The following is a 16,775-nucleotide window of genomic DNA, read 5'->3' as shown; positions in this document are numbered from 1 at the left end:
TCGGCCTCTGCCATCCTGCACCACTCATAATGTTGCGATCTTCACCACCAGCCTGTTGGCAGTGAAATCGCCACCATGGCCCTAGCGGTCAGAAGACCACCAGGGTCATAATGAGGGCCTGTGTGTTTTATTAGGCACAACTAGCAGAGCTGCATGAGGAAAGGATGAGCTAAATATTATCTAGAATTAAACTTAACCGCAGCCTAGACTGGCTTACAATGGCAACAGAATAGCAAACAGTTGATTAAAAATATGTGGTGATTTGCCAATGGTTGTCAAGTGCACTGAAGTTGCTGACAGGTAATGTGTGAGCTCAGTAGGTCTCCTATAAGAATATTTAAAAAATCTAGGGAAAGCATAATAATATTACCAAACTGAATAATCCTAGGCATGTGAAGAGCATACTGGAAAGGAACCCTTGAGCATGTACCTAGTGCGAGTCCAGTGTAAACATAGAAATTCCTGAAGCAAAGTAATGTCTTGGCTTTATAGATCACAGCTGCAAGAAACAGTCACTTCACCTGGGGTTTCAGCCCTCAAACATGGTGACTGGAACACAGTTTGTAATTCCTACTACGTGTGAAGTTTACAATCCCCTCACTTCGTCTTCGAGCATATTACAGTTGAAAGCAGGCTTTTCAGTGTGAATTCATAATCATTGTTCTTAAACAGTTCAGCAATAATAATACGAGATGAGTCACTTTCTTGAACAGGATGTTTGCTATGTATAGCTGTAAGTAAATACACAATCTCAAATGCAAAACTATATCTTGTTTCTGTGATAGATTCCCTTAAAGCGCAGTATGAAGCAGACACATTCCATGTGGAAAAAAAAAACTTCCTTTTTTCTTAGGCTTCTGGAAACTAATGCCGCCACCTATTTTTCATGACGTTTCACTATGAAATTCACATGCTTATGTGCTGTATAGGATGCTGCATGATGGCACCTGTGATGAAAGACAGACATAGATATCCCAAAAGGTCTCTTTCACTCATCCACAGATTTGCCGTCTGATAAATCCAGACATCCATTCTGACTGCTGTCCATGTTGGTCTTTTAAGGACAAAAAATGAATTAACATCAACAATGGCTGAAAAGTAATTTGGTTATTGCAGTTGTATCTCTTTCGCATTGTTGAAATATTGCATGGTTGTGTTATGTATAATCCCAAGTTTATCCATGATCTGTATCTTGCAGCTGGCATATGCTACTTGTGAATGCTCCTGGTCTCAGTATTCGTCTGTTGATAGTTTAAGAGGCATCAATCACAAGGAGGAGCAATTTAGTTTTTTCTCATTGAGTCAGTATACCATGGCATTGGATAATGTTTCTGTGTTCTCTGTATCATCACTGGTTTGCTGCAAGACCTGTTCTTTGGTTGAGATTGTCATTGCTGTCAAGGATATGCTTTCATATGCGAACGGGGTGAGGCAAGGCCTTATTTTTGTCAAAGTGCATTTGGCCATTCTCCTCAGATATGGAAAACATTTGCTTACTCTAACCAGAAGAGATTGATTGTAGTGTAATATGTGTGCTGCTAGAATGGCTGTCGAAATAATCTTAAAATCTTTTAACTTCTGTACTTTGTCTTTCACCCCTTAGATGCTCTTTTCTTTGCGAGAGGAAGTGTGCAAAAAGTTAAATCTACCTCAAGAGAATGTGGAGCTAAGCATGGGCATGTCTGGCGATTTTGAGCATGCAGTAAGTACACAGCTTCTTTTTCTTTTCCTTCTCTCCATGTTTGGTTTTCTCTAGCTCCTCAAGGAACCAACTGCACTTTCCCAAGTAGTTTATGTTTTAGCACATTGAGCAAGAGGCTGTAGCCTGTTCTGTGGTATGCAGCGTCCATCTCTAAGCAGTAGGAGCAGTCTGCAAGCCTTACAATGAACACTGAAACTTTACACTATTGTTTTCTACAAATGAACAGCTTTGATGCCCTGTGTGTGCTTGTTTGTGCTTGGTATAATACTTTGACCACATTTCCTCAAGTTCTTATGACATGGTGAGGTCTGGAATCTACCACTTTATCAGAATTAGTAAATTGTCCATCCCTGTCACCAGTATCATATATTCCTCTGTTGGTTTGCTCATGTTCTCTTGACCTTGAAAGTCCAGACTCTATCCATCTAATGGTTTCTAATACATTATATCTGTGTTGAGTTAAGTTAGTTTGTTTAGTAGAAAAATGGGGATATGGGAAATGTGATCCAATGATACTCTTTTGGGGTGGCCAAAGTGTAGTCGTATGCACTGTAAACTGGCACGCACAGGTTCAACATGGGTAAGAGTATGGTTTCTACTAGATTGAAAAGTCTGTAAGACACATTGCATATAGGAAAACTATTCATCAATGTATAATTGCAGGTATAATGAAAATTACAATCTCGCAGGTGTGGGCTTTGGCTATACTCCACCATTTTGGATCACCAATTTAGCTCTTGACATTCATTCCACAATCACATGATGGCCTGAAAATGGGTAGGCATTCAGTAGGCAGTAGTTAGAAAAAAGAACAGAGAAAAGTACCTTCTCATGGAAAAGATTTTCAACAAATCCCAGGAGCATGAAAACACTGACATACCTTCCGGAATAACATGGTGCCTAATACAACAATTGGCTTTGGTTGAAGCTTCAAAAATGATTTACTCTCCGGTTGTGTTATTTGTGCTTGGAAAACGTCTATATATAGTCTACAACAGGTGCTCAAGGAAATGGCCAGTTACAAGTGTCTCTGGCCTCGAAACGTGAACAGACTGTATTACTACCCCCATATTATCCAAGTTACACATGGTAAACTTCATAAGCCTAAAAAAGTTCACTGAGATTTTAAGAGACAGAAGTAACTGTCAGGTGTCCCTCTCTCTTCTACTGAGTTATGCTTTAAGTGGGGGTATTAGCAATAAAGCAAACCTGTCAAAGAATCTCTCATCTGCAGGTGGTATATACAAACCTTCACCCCGTACCTTGAATTCAGTAAACACAAACAATAGGTACTACTTCAAATTATATGATTATTTATTATACCCTGTTTATCAAAATGTCACATGTATTAGGATGATTGTAAGTATTAAAAACAGCTGCGTAACATTTGTACAAACGAGGCAATGTTTAAGTAAGTCCCAATCATATTTCATTACACATCACTATCCTATCAGTCTAACAGCACAGTTGTGCAAAATCTGCTGACAATGCCAATTCATGTCTCTGTACTCCATATTGTACCTTCAGGCCTGAAGATGGAACTCCATATTTCAACTTCCTCTCCTTGTTGTTCTATGGTAATTGAAGGGGCCCGCACTAGCTCAGCACCTGTGTTATTGCACGGGATATTTGAACATTGCTTCTTGTTCCAACTATAGAATAGGAGATAAAGTACTCAAGGTCCTCTTTCCCTTGCAGCCATATTTCAGCTTCTATGCTTATGAATAGTGTATACACCAGTGAATGGATATGTTCTACTCTGTTTTGTCATGCCAAATTCAGAAAAAAAATGGTGATCCAAGCATACATTGATAAACCTGCTTTCTAGACCGTATGCTTGTACCACGCACTGCTTCCATTTTAAATGCACAAACAATAACCATAAAAGCATCAAACAGGCCTGTATTTTATATAGCATTATGAGTAGATATGAAAGTCTTACAACATATGTCATACAAAGGAGCTCATTTAGAGCGTGGTTGTTCAGGCAACCAAGCTGCTTCGGTGGCAGATTTCAGGCAATTATCTGTCATAACTAATGATATAGGTCTTATCAGAGTGACAACACCAACCCCCCCTAAAATGGTCACTAATTTCATTGTGGCAAAGGACTGAGATCTAGAGCTAGCACAGGGCAGCTTTGACTTGGAAATGAAGTCTAGTGAATCTTAGGATTCTAACTGGACTCAATCATAATAGGATGTCAGAGAGGTGGTGGGACAGCAAACTATTTGCTTTGCCAAGCTTCAACAGCTTGTACACTGCCCTGTTTAAAATAGAAAACCAGCCAACTAGATGGCAACATGATTAGGTGGCGGTAAGTCTAGAAATACTTTTTAAGGTTTGAGTAGTTCAGTTTAAGACTTTTCCTGAGTGGATTAAAGGTATGTGTAGGGAAGCCCAGCAATAGCCAACTACAGAAGCCCAGTCTGCTTAGCATTAGACAGTTGATGAGTATTTTAGCTCAAATTAATGGGTTTTGTGGGCAGATCTTGTGTATGCTCATTAATTATCGTCATGCAGCAGTGACCATCATATATATATATATATATATATATATATCTATATCTATGAACAATCCAATTTTGTGTGCAGCTAAAAAGAACTGCAAGGTTTCTTGCAGTTGAGGCAAAAGTGAAGGCGCAACGTTAAAAGTGGATTGGAGTAGTTAAAGAGATAATTGATAAGGATGGAAAATAATGCTCTTCGGTTTTCGCAGAGTTAAGCAAGAAGGACTCTAAAGCTATCTATTTGTGGTTCTTAGTAAAGCAGTTACATACCTGTGCCTGTACAAGGCTAAGATCTGAGTTTCATCGGCAGTGTGATTGTATGAGAACTCAGTTGAGGAGATAAAAAAGAGGTAGTGAAGAGCGAGAGAGAAGGAGATGGCTAAGGGCACAGCCCTAAGGGACACCGACTGGAAAGTTGGGTAGTGTGGATAACTTAGAGTCCAAGTGACTCAGAAACAGCAGTAAGAGAAATGGGGGAGATCCATTTGTGTGCAAGGCCTGTAATGAATAGTCACTTGAGAGTGGATAGTAAAGTAGAATACTCTACATTGTCAAAAACAGCAAATATGTCATTAAGAATAAGAGCAGATGGCAGGTGATTGTGATGGACAGAGGGATTGTGGCTGCCTGCATGTGTGAGTGCAGTTTCTTTTGACTGTAGCGTTCCGATACCGAACTGGAGTGGATTGGGTAAGTTGTTTGTGGATAATATGAATTGACTGAACACTAGTTGGATATTAGATCAACATTAGAAATACATGTGCTTATATGTGACTTTGGTAGGCCTGTGCAACTAAAACAATAATGATCCTGTTATGTATGTCGGTCATTGGGATCCACTAGTGTTATTACCAGATTCTAAATCTGGCCATTTAGTGGAATGGCCTAGCAACAGTGGAAACAAGTTTTTCCTACTGCTACTATTTCATGAATAAAATCCATGCCGCTATCACAGGTCTCTCGGAGAGTCTGTCAGTGCAGTGGTGACCACCTGCAGAGAGCACAGCTTTGTGGTGGAAAGACAAAAAGACTGATGGGGGTTGGTGGCAGAACAGATATTTTTGATATTTGTGGGCAATTGAGTGGTGGATTGGATAGAGGGTGCTGTGGGTGGGTGGCAGAAGACAAGTTTTTTGTTTAAATTTGGTGGTAGAGGAGGTGGTATATGGAGAGAGCGAGAGGCAAGGGACAATGTAGGCTTTTATTATGGGGAGAATAATGCTAAGGTTGATGTGTTAGGGTGGCAGAATGCATGCCAGGCATTGTTTGTGGGCCCAAGGGGATGATGGCCAGAGGGTGGTAGGGCTGAGGTCAAGGACACCAGGATGTTACAGTGGGCTTTGTGCCGAGGTAGGTTAGGGCTTATTTGTATAATTCCCCCACAAGTCCTCTACCCTTGCATAGCTATTGAAAGTGCACCTAATAATTTGGATGGGCTATTTATAAAATACAAATTTAGATGAGCAGCTGTGAAAAACTGGGATTTTTTCATCTCACCAAGGGTTTCTGAGTGATGTTATAAATGAGAGCGAAGCATGAGTTGTCTAAGTGATGTCACTGAGTTTCCCTTAGGGAAAAACGTTGCAGTTATTCCCTGTTACCCATCTATAATTCTATGTTTTCTATAGCTCTGACTGAGCTCCACTAGCATGAACACTAGATTACAAATCTGGGTATTCGCTGTTGTGATGCAGCAACTGTGGCAAGCAAAAGTCGTTTGCCACTCTAACTACATCTTATAGCGATTCCCAAATGACCTGAGAGGGTTGTCGGAGAGTCTGCAGTGCCGCGCTGGCTCTCCCCTCTGAGAAAGAGGGAAGTAATGGAGATCAGGTACTAGTTTTGTTATATTTGGATTAGGGAGGGGTGAGGAGGATAGATTGAGGTGTGGCCCCGGAATTTCGAGGTGGTAATCTCAGTGACACCAACTAGTGTGAACAAAATATTGAAGGGCACATTATCGAAAGGTAGATGTAGATTATCTTTACCTAATTTCACATATATGTACTTTGATAATATATAAATCTTCAAGCTGCACAGATGTGGAGTTAAGAACAGTAAATAGCTTATCTTACCTTATGCACTTACCTTTCGATATTTTGTTCCTTAATATTCTGTTCATGATATTGGTTTATCTCAATATTCGTACCCGAGATAATCTTAGTCTTGATATTCTGTAGTAAAATCGTAGATTGAATAAAGAGTGGTGCAGGTGGGCTGAAGGACACCATGTTGTTTAACAAAAATGGGTCAGGAGGGAGTCTTAAATGCAGAAGATGGTGATGTTTGGTGGCAAGACTCTTAGCACATTTATTTTCTTTTAATATTAGTGCGGGACATTTTCATGGGGGCTGTGTGGGAGGATGGTATGAAGGTGGGTATCCATTTTTTTAGGGTGGGTGTCACAAGACCATCTTGTCTCCAAAAAGCCCCAAATACATTTTATTATTGGCCAGGTTGAGGAAGAGACTAAAAAGCAAGAATTTAAAATATAAAGAGAAGTGGCAAGATCAAGTTAGGTTTGCTGTGTGCAGCCCCTGGTGGATTCTGATTGACAAGTGGCTTTCATTGAATTTAGGTGTGGTATATGGTTCATATCAACTGGGCTATACAAATCTAGTCTCAATTTTTTTTGTTGCTTAAATACAAATTTACGGCTGTTGATAGAGTACTGAATTTGACACTGTCATAATTTAGGAAATTATGTTTCAAACATGGAGTGCTGAGTTTCGGCACCCGGAGACCTTTTGGGGTAGCTGTGCCCTATATAAGATAATGTGAATAAAATAGTCTCAATGATAGTGCAATTGTTGCTTGTACTTTAATGGTTTTGACCGTAAATTACTGTAGGGAGCTATAAATAAAGGTGATACAGCACAGTGCTCATGTGTGCAAAAGTGTGACCAAATGTATATTTTCTTTATTTCCCATGTGTTCAGTCTTTTAACAGTAATTGTTACAATGTATAAATAGCTGATAGGTTCTCAAATAATGGTTCCAACAACACATTGGAGCCAGTAGCTCAAAGTGAGTAATTTGTTGATGTTTCAACCACAAGGGATAGTTATGTTGACAGGGTCAACATCAGAACAGACCAAAGTACATTTAATCAATAGCAACCCTGAAAAGAAAGCAATAAAATGGTTTGTTTAACTGGCATAGATAATCCCTTCAAAAAGAGACCAGTAAGTAATCCCTCATCTTGTGCGAAAGCAATCCAAAAAAAAAGTCTGTGGTCAAACAGGCATTTGTCCATTACCACTTCTAATGCAAAGGTCTGGGATCAAGCAGATAGATTGCTACAAATCCCACATGTACAAAGGTAAAAAATTCAGCCGTTCCCAAGTGAGCCCCAAGCCGCAGGGTCAATAACATTGATCGGATAACTCACTGTCTTGTTACGAAAGTTTTGAGGTCCGAATAGTCTGCTGTAAAGCCATTGGCTATTTTGATATAGCCACATCAATGAGCCATGCTGCTTGAGTGTTCTCATCAATGCACTTGATCTGATGCATAGGGAAGGCAGGGATCTTGGTAAAAGTGAGATAGTGTGTGCATATTGGGTGCTACCCATATGTATTTAATTATCACAGCAGCTCCCAGTATGAGTTTGACAGGAGACAAAACTTTAATTATAGGGGGTTCCTTTGTATGTGCATCTGCATTGCCCTCCAGTGATCATTGTCTGATGCTGCAGGATAGAAATATTACTGGAGTTGGATAGGCTGTTCCTTCATACCTGGAATCAAACTCTTGTCATTCTTAAATACTGTGTTTGATGCAGGTATTGTCCAGTAAGTGCCCAGGTCCCAATTGAGCACACATTATGTTTTTTATCTTCTGCAGGTTGGGTCATATGGTTCGTTGTGACTACCTGGGCTGTCACCTTTTCACCTTTATTTGCTGCTTTCTGTGTGACTACCAATAGATTGCCCTGGAAAGTCATTGAAACTATACCAGGCTTTGTTATTCCAGGCTCAGTGGAATTTAAGATAAATGCTCCTCTGTGAGCAGAGGTTTGGAAGTTTTGCTTATATTGTAGCATAGCAAGTGTTTAATTTGTGCTGGTGTTTTCCGGCGGGGCCCAACAGTGCCTATTTTTGGGGATCCAGCACTTCTTTTTCCTCTTCAGGCTTTCAACGAGATCAGAAGAGAGAAAAACACACAAGGAGAAAAGAAGTAGGTTGAGAATGACAGAAAAACATTGACATAGGGAGAACACAGGAACCAAAAGGAACCTGAATGAGTGAGATGAAGAGCAAGGGAGTGCCCGGTGGATTAAGATGCTTGGGGGGGGAATAAAGGCTATGCAGCCTTGGGATTCTGCACTCCGACCTGCAATTTTGCAGTCTTTGGGCTTCTAAAAAAAACATTGGGCACTGGTAGTTATTCTTTTACAAATTAAGCACTGCGCATAAGCTACAGATGGTAGCTCTATTTTCATTAGTAGCCTTGGAGTATGGCAGATATCTGTGAGCCGCCAAAAATTGGCAGCTTCTTCTTAAGTTTTTCAGATCATAAGTTTAATTCAGGCTTCCGTTAGAATGAATGCAACTTTGATTTGTCTTCCAGAGGAACAACACATGTATCATTTCCCTATGAAATTGCATAGATTTTTTAAAGTAAATACCTATTTTTGCATGTTCACCTCAACAATGTTTGGACTTATTCTGCTGGTTTTTCAACTCTGAGTGCACTGAGGCCTGCTAACCAGACTTTAGTGCCTGTGTTCTAACCCCTTACAAAGTATATGTCAAAATAGATATACCTATTTGGCAAGTGCTGACTTACCTATGAGTCCCTAGTATATGGTACCCAGGGCATGTAAGGCAGTATCTCCACCCAGGGCTGCAGCACTGTTTGTCGTGCCCTGAGTGTGACAAAGGACTAAATAGCTCCCAGCCTGCTACTGCAGACTGTAAGAGCAGTGGTTACGTTACTAGTTCGACTTTGCCATTTAAACTAATGGCAAAGCCACCACTTCCCTTAACCCTATATATGTCTCCCCTAAGGAAAGCCTATGGAGCCTTATGGCAGAGAGTAGTATATTAAGTAAGGCATATATTTGTCATATGTCTTAACAGCAACACTTTAAAATTGTCATTTTGCTGGGGAGAAGGTAGAAGCCCTATTGGCTGACCCAGGAATACTGGCTGGCACCCCTGCCTGGCTAACTCCTGAATTGGACTACCTAACTGGGTACTGTAAGGTATCAAAGTTATCATGTCATTGAACCCGATCTGATGACCAGGTCTAATTTAATGTCACAATTAAAGTTTTGCAACTTTTAGAAGTGCTCCAGCTAGTCCAGTGGCCTCACAAAGGCCCTGGCACACAAGACTGCTTTCTGCTTGTCTGGTGAGACGAGTAAATGACTTCCAGTTTTAGGAGTGAAGCCAGTTCCTGCCTCCCAGGAAGGCCACCCAGTGTTAGCCTAAAAGGCGAGCTTAAAATGGGAAGCTGTCTCTGAAGGGCAAGTAATGGTAACACTACCAAGCAGGCTGCCTTTTGTTCATGTAGACAAGTCGGAGACCAGGACAGAGAGGGAAATCTAGTGCCCAAACTGAGTTTTGCCGTGGGTGTTTAGCCCTCAGGTAGTCACACCTCTAGGGTCGGCTACCAAGCTCCTGACGACTGAAGTGACATTTTAAGAGTGGCTAGAATAGCGCACTCTGGGATTGCCAGATGCTACACATTGCAGGAAACACATCACCAGAAGGGAGGGGACCTAGTAACCCATTGGCTAGTGACGACGTGGTCCCCCTCAGGGCACTTTCCTGGGATAAATATGGCACCCTGCCCCTCAGATCACTTTAGATTTTGAGAAAGGACCGAAGGACAGCCTTGCTGCCCTTGAAGCTGCACGAAGAGAGACAGCACCGTCGGAAGGACTGCACTTGCTGCACTGTGGGCTAGTGAAGTTTGGACTGTGCCTGTGGCTCCTGGCTTGGGGAAAATGTGGTTCCTAGCCCAAGATCAAAGCAGTGACTCCTGTGATTTACATTTTATAAAAAGATTTAAAAGTTTATTGTTTTAGTTAATTAAAACCATAACAATTATACAAAATGAAACTGTACTTTAAATAAATTGCTGTTAACTTAAAATACTTAAAAAGGCCTATGATAGGGCACACATTTCCTACAGTACTTATGGTGAGACGTTGACATGTTAGACCAGTTACTCGCCAGTTCTGCTTAATGCCAGTTGGTAACCTATGCCAACACCTGATTTATCAATAAGCTACAGCTAAGATTAGGTGTTTGTGCTTTCAGCAGTGGTGGAACAAAATTGAGTGATGAAGTTGAGGGATTAAAATTAAGAGAGTCAGAAAGCTTTAGGCAACGCTATGGCTAGAAATTCGACAAATTTACAGTTTAGCAGTGAATCGCTTGGGTTGAAGCACACTATTAATGCTTCCATGCAAGTCCGGATGCCTCTGTTGTTAAAGCTTCTCTTCAGGGGTTGCAGCCTAAGATTGCTCAGCCGGGGGTAAATGCAGACAATGTGAATGAGAACTTCCTCGTGGAGTGCCTGGATGACTTTGAACCTGGATGCTTCCAAACTGTTGTATGTGCCAAGGTTGGTATGTTGGCCAGACATAAAGCCATTAAGCTGTGCTTTATTTTTAGCCGAAAATGGAGTTGAAAGATAGGTAGCAGGATCCAGTGAGGTATAATGCCTTAGAACCGTCCAAGCGGGGATCGGGCACTGGGCTTAACTTTGTCCTCAGTCAAAGAGACTAATTTAGTAGCCCTATTAGTTCCCTTTTTTAAAGCGTTGTATGGCATGCTAGCCTCTCAGTTCTTTCAAACACAATTGGTTGATACAAATATTTGTTGTGAGCTGATTGCCCTCTGGGCAGCATTTCAAAATGGTAGGCACTGTCAAGAACGTCTTGGGCATGACTGATCTTGTGCCAGGTCTTTATAGCTGAAGCTTTCCTGGCCAAGTCTTGCCTCTTTAGGCCAAATTCTAGGCAAAGTTGAGCTGGATATGTATTTCAAGGTAGGTTGAAAACTCGTCTGAATGTGTTAATCTGGATTTTATCTATTGTCAAGGTGTCCAGGCCTCGCATTGCCATACTGGCATAGGTGAGTGTAGGCAGTAATTTTAAAGCCATAACTGATAAGAGCGGAAGGTAGGAGGGCCCGTCTAATTTCCTAGCTAAGGTGATAAAAGCATGTGTTAGTGCTGAACCCTTCCTCTCGGTATTTTGTCTCTGCTGCATGAAGGTTCCTCACATGTCAAAATATATGTCTGGGTATTTTTAGTGTGGTACACCATTAACACCATTTAACACCATTCTTGAAGCGCATCTCTATCGGTTTTCCACCGCCATTATTTTGTATTTAGTTAATCTCCGAATGATTGGATCTTGCATAGTTTTCAAGTGTGTTCAGTGATCCCTGTAGGCTTACCTTTGATTGGCTTAAAAGTATGGTGATGTTGCATATGACAAGTGGGTGAGGCGAAAAAGACCCAAGCCAGGGGGATGAGAATTTTCTTCATCCATGATGGGTGTAAGGTCTGCTATAAAAAGATTGAATAACTGTGGGGCTAGCACACAACCCTGTTTTAAACATGAATATCTTGAAATCTTCCTGGACAATCTCGTGCCATCTCCAATTTTTATTTGTACCCATGTGTCTGTGTAAAGTAAAATTATTGCTTTCAATAGTAGGTTAGGTAAACCCCAGTGTTTCAACTTACTCCAAAGCAATTCTCTATTGACTCGATCAAAAGCGGCTCTAAAGTCAATGAAGCCTAGGTGTAAATTCTTCTTCTGTCGTTTGCATTGATCAACCAGAAAGGCACTAGCTAAGATGTTTGTTGTGGTGCCCACTCCTTTCCTGAAGCCGGTTTGGTTTGGGGGGGATAATATTGTTTTTGTTTGACCATTCTGTTAGGTCCGCTAGAAGCAAGGACGCATAGTATTTTGTCTCGGAGTCAAGCAAGGCAACAAGCCTATAATTGGCAGGGTTTGCCCTATCACCACCCTTCTATATTGGATTTATGATAGGGCCCCTCAAACCTTTAAGAATGGTACCACTGAGGTGGATTTCCCAAAATAGTGATGCTAGACCCCCTAACCAAACTTCTGCGTCCACTTTGTAAATTGCCTGTGGTACACCGTTGGGCCCCGGGGCACCATCACGTCATCCTTTACATATGGTTTTGTGAATTAAGGACAGAGAGTTTCTAAAGTTGTTTCCTGCTGAGGCTAGAGAGCTTCCGGCTAAGTTCAGATGTTGTTGATTTTTTTGAAACATAAATGCCAGTGCTGTGATGTTTTATACAGAAGGTTTTGGTGAGATAGTTCGCCCATGCAGACTCTGAGATGTTGGAATTATTTATACTTATGCCTCTAGAGTTGAGATTATTAATGGTTTCCCAGAATTGCCTGCGATTATTCTGCCTGGCGCTACATATTATTTTTGTCCAAAAGAGGTCTCTTGCGGTGTTCTTTTCTTCCCACAGCTGCTTTCTGTGTGCTTTATTTGAGCTTTTCAGTTGCTCCCAGAGGAAAGAGTTTGTTGGTTGATCTTTCAAGCGCCTGGCGAGTTTCCTTTGCTCTTTTATGACCTCAACACATTTTTCTGAGGGTTGAATGGATACAAGAGGCCTTGGATATGAACCAGTGAGCTGTTGTATGCCCGGGTTTCGAAAGTGCTGTAGTAAGTACTTTCCAAAATACTCCAAAGCATCTACTAAATGATCCTTTATTCGCAAGCTGTCTTCATTATCTCTTAAGCCAATGATGCCATATCTGCTATAGTTTCTGTTGACCACCGCAATCGTTTTAAGTTTGTGGTTTTGGTAATACCCATTTTTTCTGTCCGTATGTGAGTTGGTGGTGCAATTTCTATTAACAGGAGCTGTGACTCCAATGATCAGTTGGCTGATCCCCTGGAACTAGCTCCAGGGACAAAAGAGCTGAAAAATCCCAAACCGGCAAGTTGGTAGCCACCTCAGCAGTTTTGCCGCACCCTGCCGTTGGGAGTCCAAAGTGACTGATCCTTGACGGGCAAAAGTTTCACCCACGCCTGCTGAACCCAGGAGTGCTGTGGGAGTGCGGATTCGTCACACAACAGGGACACTAGCCCCCACTAAAGGATTGTGCCCCTGCCACGTGCAAGGCGACCAGTAGCCCAGCATCGGCTGGCCAGGTACTGCATCAAAAAGGACTTTGTGTGACCTCAGACAGCTCCTCGGGGTTGAGCTAAAGGTGTTACAAACAAGCCTGACTCGACCCAAGACAGTTTTTGCGAGTGTAGTCCATGATATGGCCGCATAGACATAATACACCCAAATTCTCAGTCTTCATTAATGCAGAATAATTAAGTCTTAGTTAATTAAATTTGTTAATTAATTTTGTTTCAAAAGTTGGTATTTTCAATCGTGCAGGCGTGTTCATCTAACTTCTTCCACTTTGCAGTTTTCCTTTACATTGTTGTCCTTTTTAGTCCCTTTTTAGTTACCTAGCTATGGATTATGTAGCTGCCAATTGTAAGACCCCAGAGGACAAATGACTGCGATCACATTGACAATGTCTTTTAGTGTTGAATTTTTCGGGACATCCCAAATTCAGTAGGATTACAGGCGAACCATTCTGAATTTTAAGATAATATATATATATATATATATATATATATATATATATATATATATATATATATATATACACTGGGAGGCAAAAGGTAAATCGAAAATTCAGTTTAACTCCAGGTTTCTAACGTTTTCTCTTTTTGTTTCCTCAGTTATTGTTTGTGTGTCTTTTCGTGATAGCTTTATCTCTATTTCTGTGACTGCTCACATGTATTAGACCATTTTAATTTAATCTGAACTGCTTCTCTCCATTTGCAGATTGAGGTTGGATCCACAAATGTTCGAATTGGAAGCATAATTTTTGGCGAACGAAATTATCCAAATAGTCCCAAAAATGACCGCCATGTGGAGCAGACACAAGACAAAATGGCCGGGCTGGCTGTGGAGGAGCGCTGAAGGGGGTGTCAAGAATATAGTGCAGGCAGTGTGGATCAGTAACTAGTTCTAACTCAAAAAAGCCAGCACTATGAGCCTAGACTTAACCCTCTTATTGCAGAACTTTACTAGCTGCGGCCCTGATATTCTGTGGGCTTTGAAAGTGCTACAGGTCTACTTGCTATTGCCAGCATATGTTCCTCGAAGGCTTTTAGAATCCTTCACATATCATTAACTTTGAGCAAGTAGGGAACCTAGGAATCTTTCTGATGTCTCTATGGTTCGAAAAACTTTCAGCGATCTTTACTCTTTTCTGTGATGACAATTTTACATTTTGAACATTATGACTGTGGAAAAAAAATCAAGGTTTCTAATCAATAAAGTGTTGACGTGTCTGCTACCAAGACATTGTACCACTATTTATGAAACAGTGTGCGCATGTTCTGATTTGGAGTATTTAATGCCTTTACTTGCTTGATGTTGACTCTGGCCTAGACACTTTGTATCTTCACTATGAAGACAGTCACAAACTCTGAAAGTCAATATAATGCGTTTCGTTCTTTTTGGAGTTCCTGTCTATGGATGGCCTGGTTAAATTAGACTGATGCATATCTTGCCTGTGAAAACCTTTTCATGGAATGGGTGCACAATGATGTCTGTACCAAACAAAGGAGAGGAGAGATTCAGAGCAAGAAGAGTCAGCTGTTATTTTCTTTTACCATTTAAGTGGAAATGTGAACAGTGATTGAGCCTTGAGGGGGGACCCACCTTCTACAACAGATAAATCATGGTGCTGCCTATTTTCCATGGATACCCGAACGGCCTCGGCCCAGATGTCACTATCGTATTCCTCTGTTTTGTCATCAAAACGGGATTGACTGACATGATTGTTCATGCATTCCATATTTTGTAAATTTAAACCTTAAACTCCTTCATATCAAATTCCTTCATTTCACATCTGGTGCATACAGATCTCTCAAAGAATCTCCAGTCTTCTGATATGAATAATTAACTTTGTTTTTAATGTAATATTTTGTCCTTAGACGTGACAAACTGATATCTCCAGGACGTTGTTTATTCCCCCCACACTCACAAATCTCCTGCCCCTTACGTTATTCATTTAACTATTATTGTTTAGTATATCTTTACATTGTTCAAAGGAAACAATGCGCTTTAAATATGATATAGAATTGTAAACAAGTATGCATAGCCAGAGGTCAGGCAAGCGAACTGAGTTGTCAGTGAAGATGCTCGGACAAAGGCTAACTCTTTTTAGCTCTGATACACGCAGATCTCTTTTAGATCCATTCTAATTTTTCTGAGTGAAGCAGAAAAACTCTTGCCTCTGAAATGTGAGTGTGAATTGCTGGCTTCCTTGACAGTGGATTTTCCAGCTAGAAAGCAAATTTTTGCTGGAAAGGTAGGTCTCCATACAGTTGTGTATTTTTTTTAATATACTTGTTGGTTACAATGAAGTACATTTAAAACCATTTAACACACCCTACATAGGATGTAGACTGGTGGCAGAAGGCTGTGTAAGGTAACGAGGACCAGTATAATTCAATTATATTTTGCACACCTTGACAGGAAGCCAATTCTTATGTTTGAAATCAGTTCTTTGTCAGATCAGTGAGTCACTCTGTGTCAAACAAAACAGGAGAAAGAATCAAACCCTTATTCATCTCACAAGCTACTGCGATGGGGCATACTTGTAGGACTGGATATTTATCAATCATGAACTCTGCCAAGGAAGAGTATACCTTTAGCACATAACTTTCAAGCCACAGATATGTGGACAGGATGAAAAGGAGTGCCTGTAGTGATCCGTATTGAAGGCCACGGAAGATATCGTCCAGGCTAAATTGGGAGACGCCTATGGGTTAGAAATACGTGGCCTCTTAGCAGAAAGTTAACCCTGAAATAAATGTAGTGCAGTTTTTGAGAAGAGCCCTTCAGCTCACATATCAAACCCACACACCATCTGCATGAAGATGATTGTGTGCATTTTATGCAGGAGAAACCAGCTCAAGATACACCATTTAAAGGTTATGATAACTTTTCAGGTACCACTCAGCAGAAATGGTGCCTTTACCTAGAGCCAGAAGAGTTGATTTTCAGAGTATAACACCCTTCATTTCAGAACACAGGATTCAAGACTATGATGAAAATGTCACTGAATAAAATCCAAACTCAAAGAAAAGAATCCCTTATCACAGCTCTTGACAAAACAAAACTTATCATTGAACCAATATTTCTAGAAGACGGTCCACACGAGTAATATATGGTCTGCCTAAACGTGTATTTAAATCGGACTCAGTCAAAAGTATCATGTCAGAGAAAAGTATGTTTATTTAGACCTTGGTCTCTTAAACCTATTGACATTACATACACAAATACCATTATAAATGGCATTAAAATTTAACCAGATTTATCTAAAAGGACGAAGTAGTAAAAGAGGTAGTAATCCATTTACAGTCAGATGAATCTGACATTTAAACACTAAGAGCCTGATTTACACTCCCTATCACCACTGAAGTGTCACTTTTAGTGATGCACCAGTGACGCTATGCACTGCACCACAT

At 40.7% G+C, this 16,775-nt stretch overlaps 1 protein-coding gene across 1 annotated transcript in view; it reads left to right on the top strand.

Annotated features, from left to right (window-relative positions):
• Positions 1-14,597, top strand: part of PLPBP (pyridoxal phosphate binding protein) — a 67,419-nt gene extending 52,822 nt beyond the window's left edge. Inside the window, exons 7-8 of the mRNA XM_069213454.1 lie at positions 1,604-1,702; positions 14,077-14,597. Of these exons, the coding sequence (XP_069069555.1) occupies positions 1,604-1,702; positions 14,077-14,214 (237 nt within the window). The 3' untranslated portion in view covers positions 14,215-14,597. The remainder of the gene's footprint in view (positions 1-1,603; positions 1,703-14,076) is intronic.
• The last annotated feature ends 2,178 nt before the right edge of the window (positions 14,598-16,775 follow it).

The sequence above is a fragment of the Pleurodeles waltl genome, chromosome 11, assembly GCF_031143425.1.
Source record: "Pleurodeles waltl isolate 20211129_DDA chromosome 11, aPleWal1.hap1.20221129, whole genome shotgun sequence".
Taxonomy (NCBI): domain Eukaryota; kingdom Metazoa; phylum Chordata; class Amphibia; order Caudata; family Salamandridae; genus Pleurodeles; species Pleurodeles waltl.
This window is presented reverse-complemented; position numbering and strand designations above follow the sequence as displayed.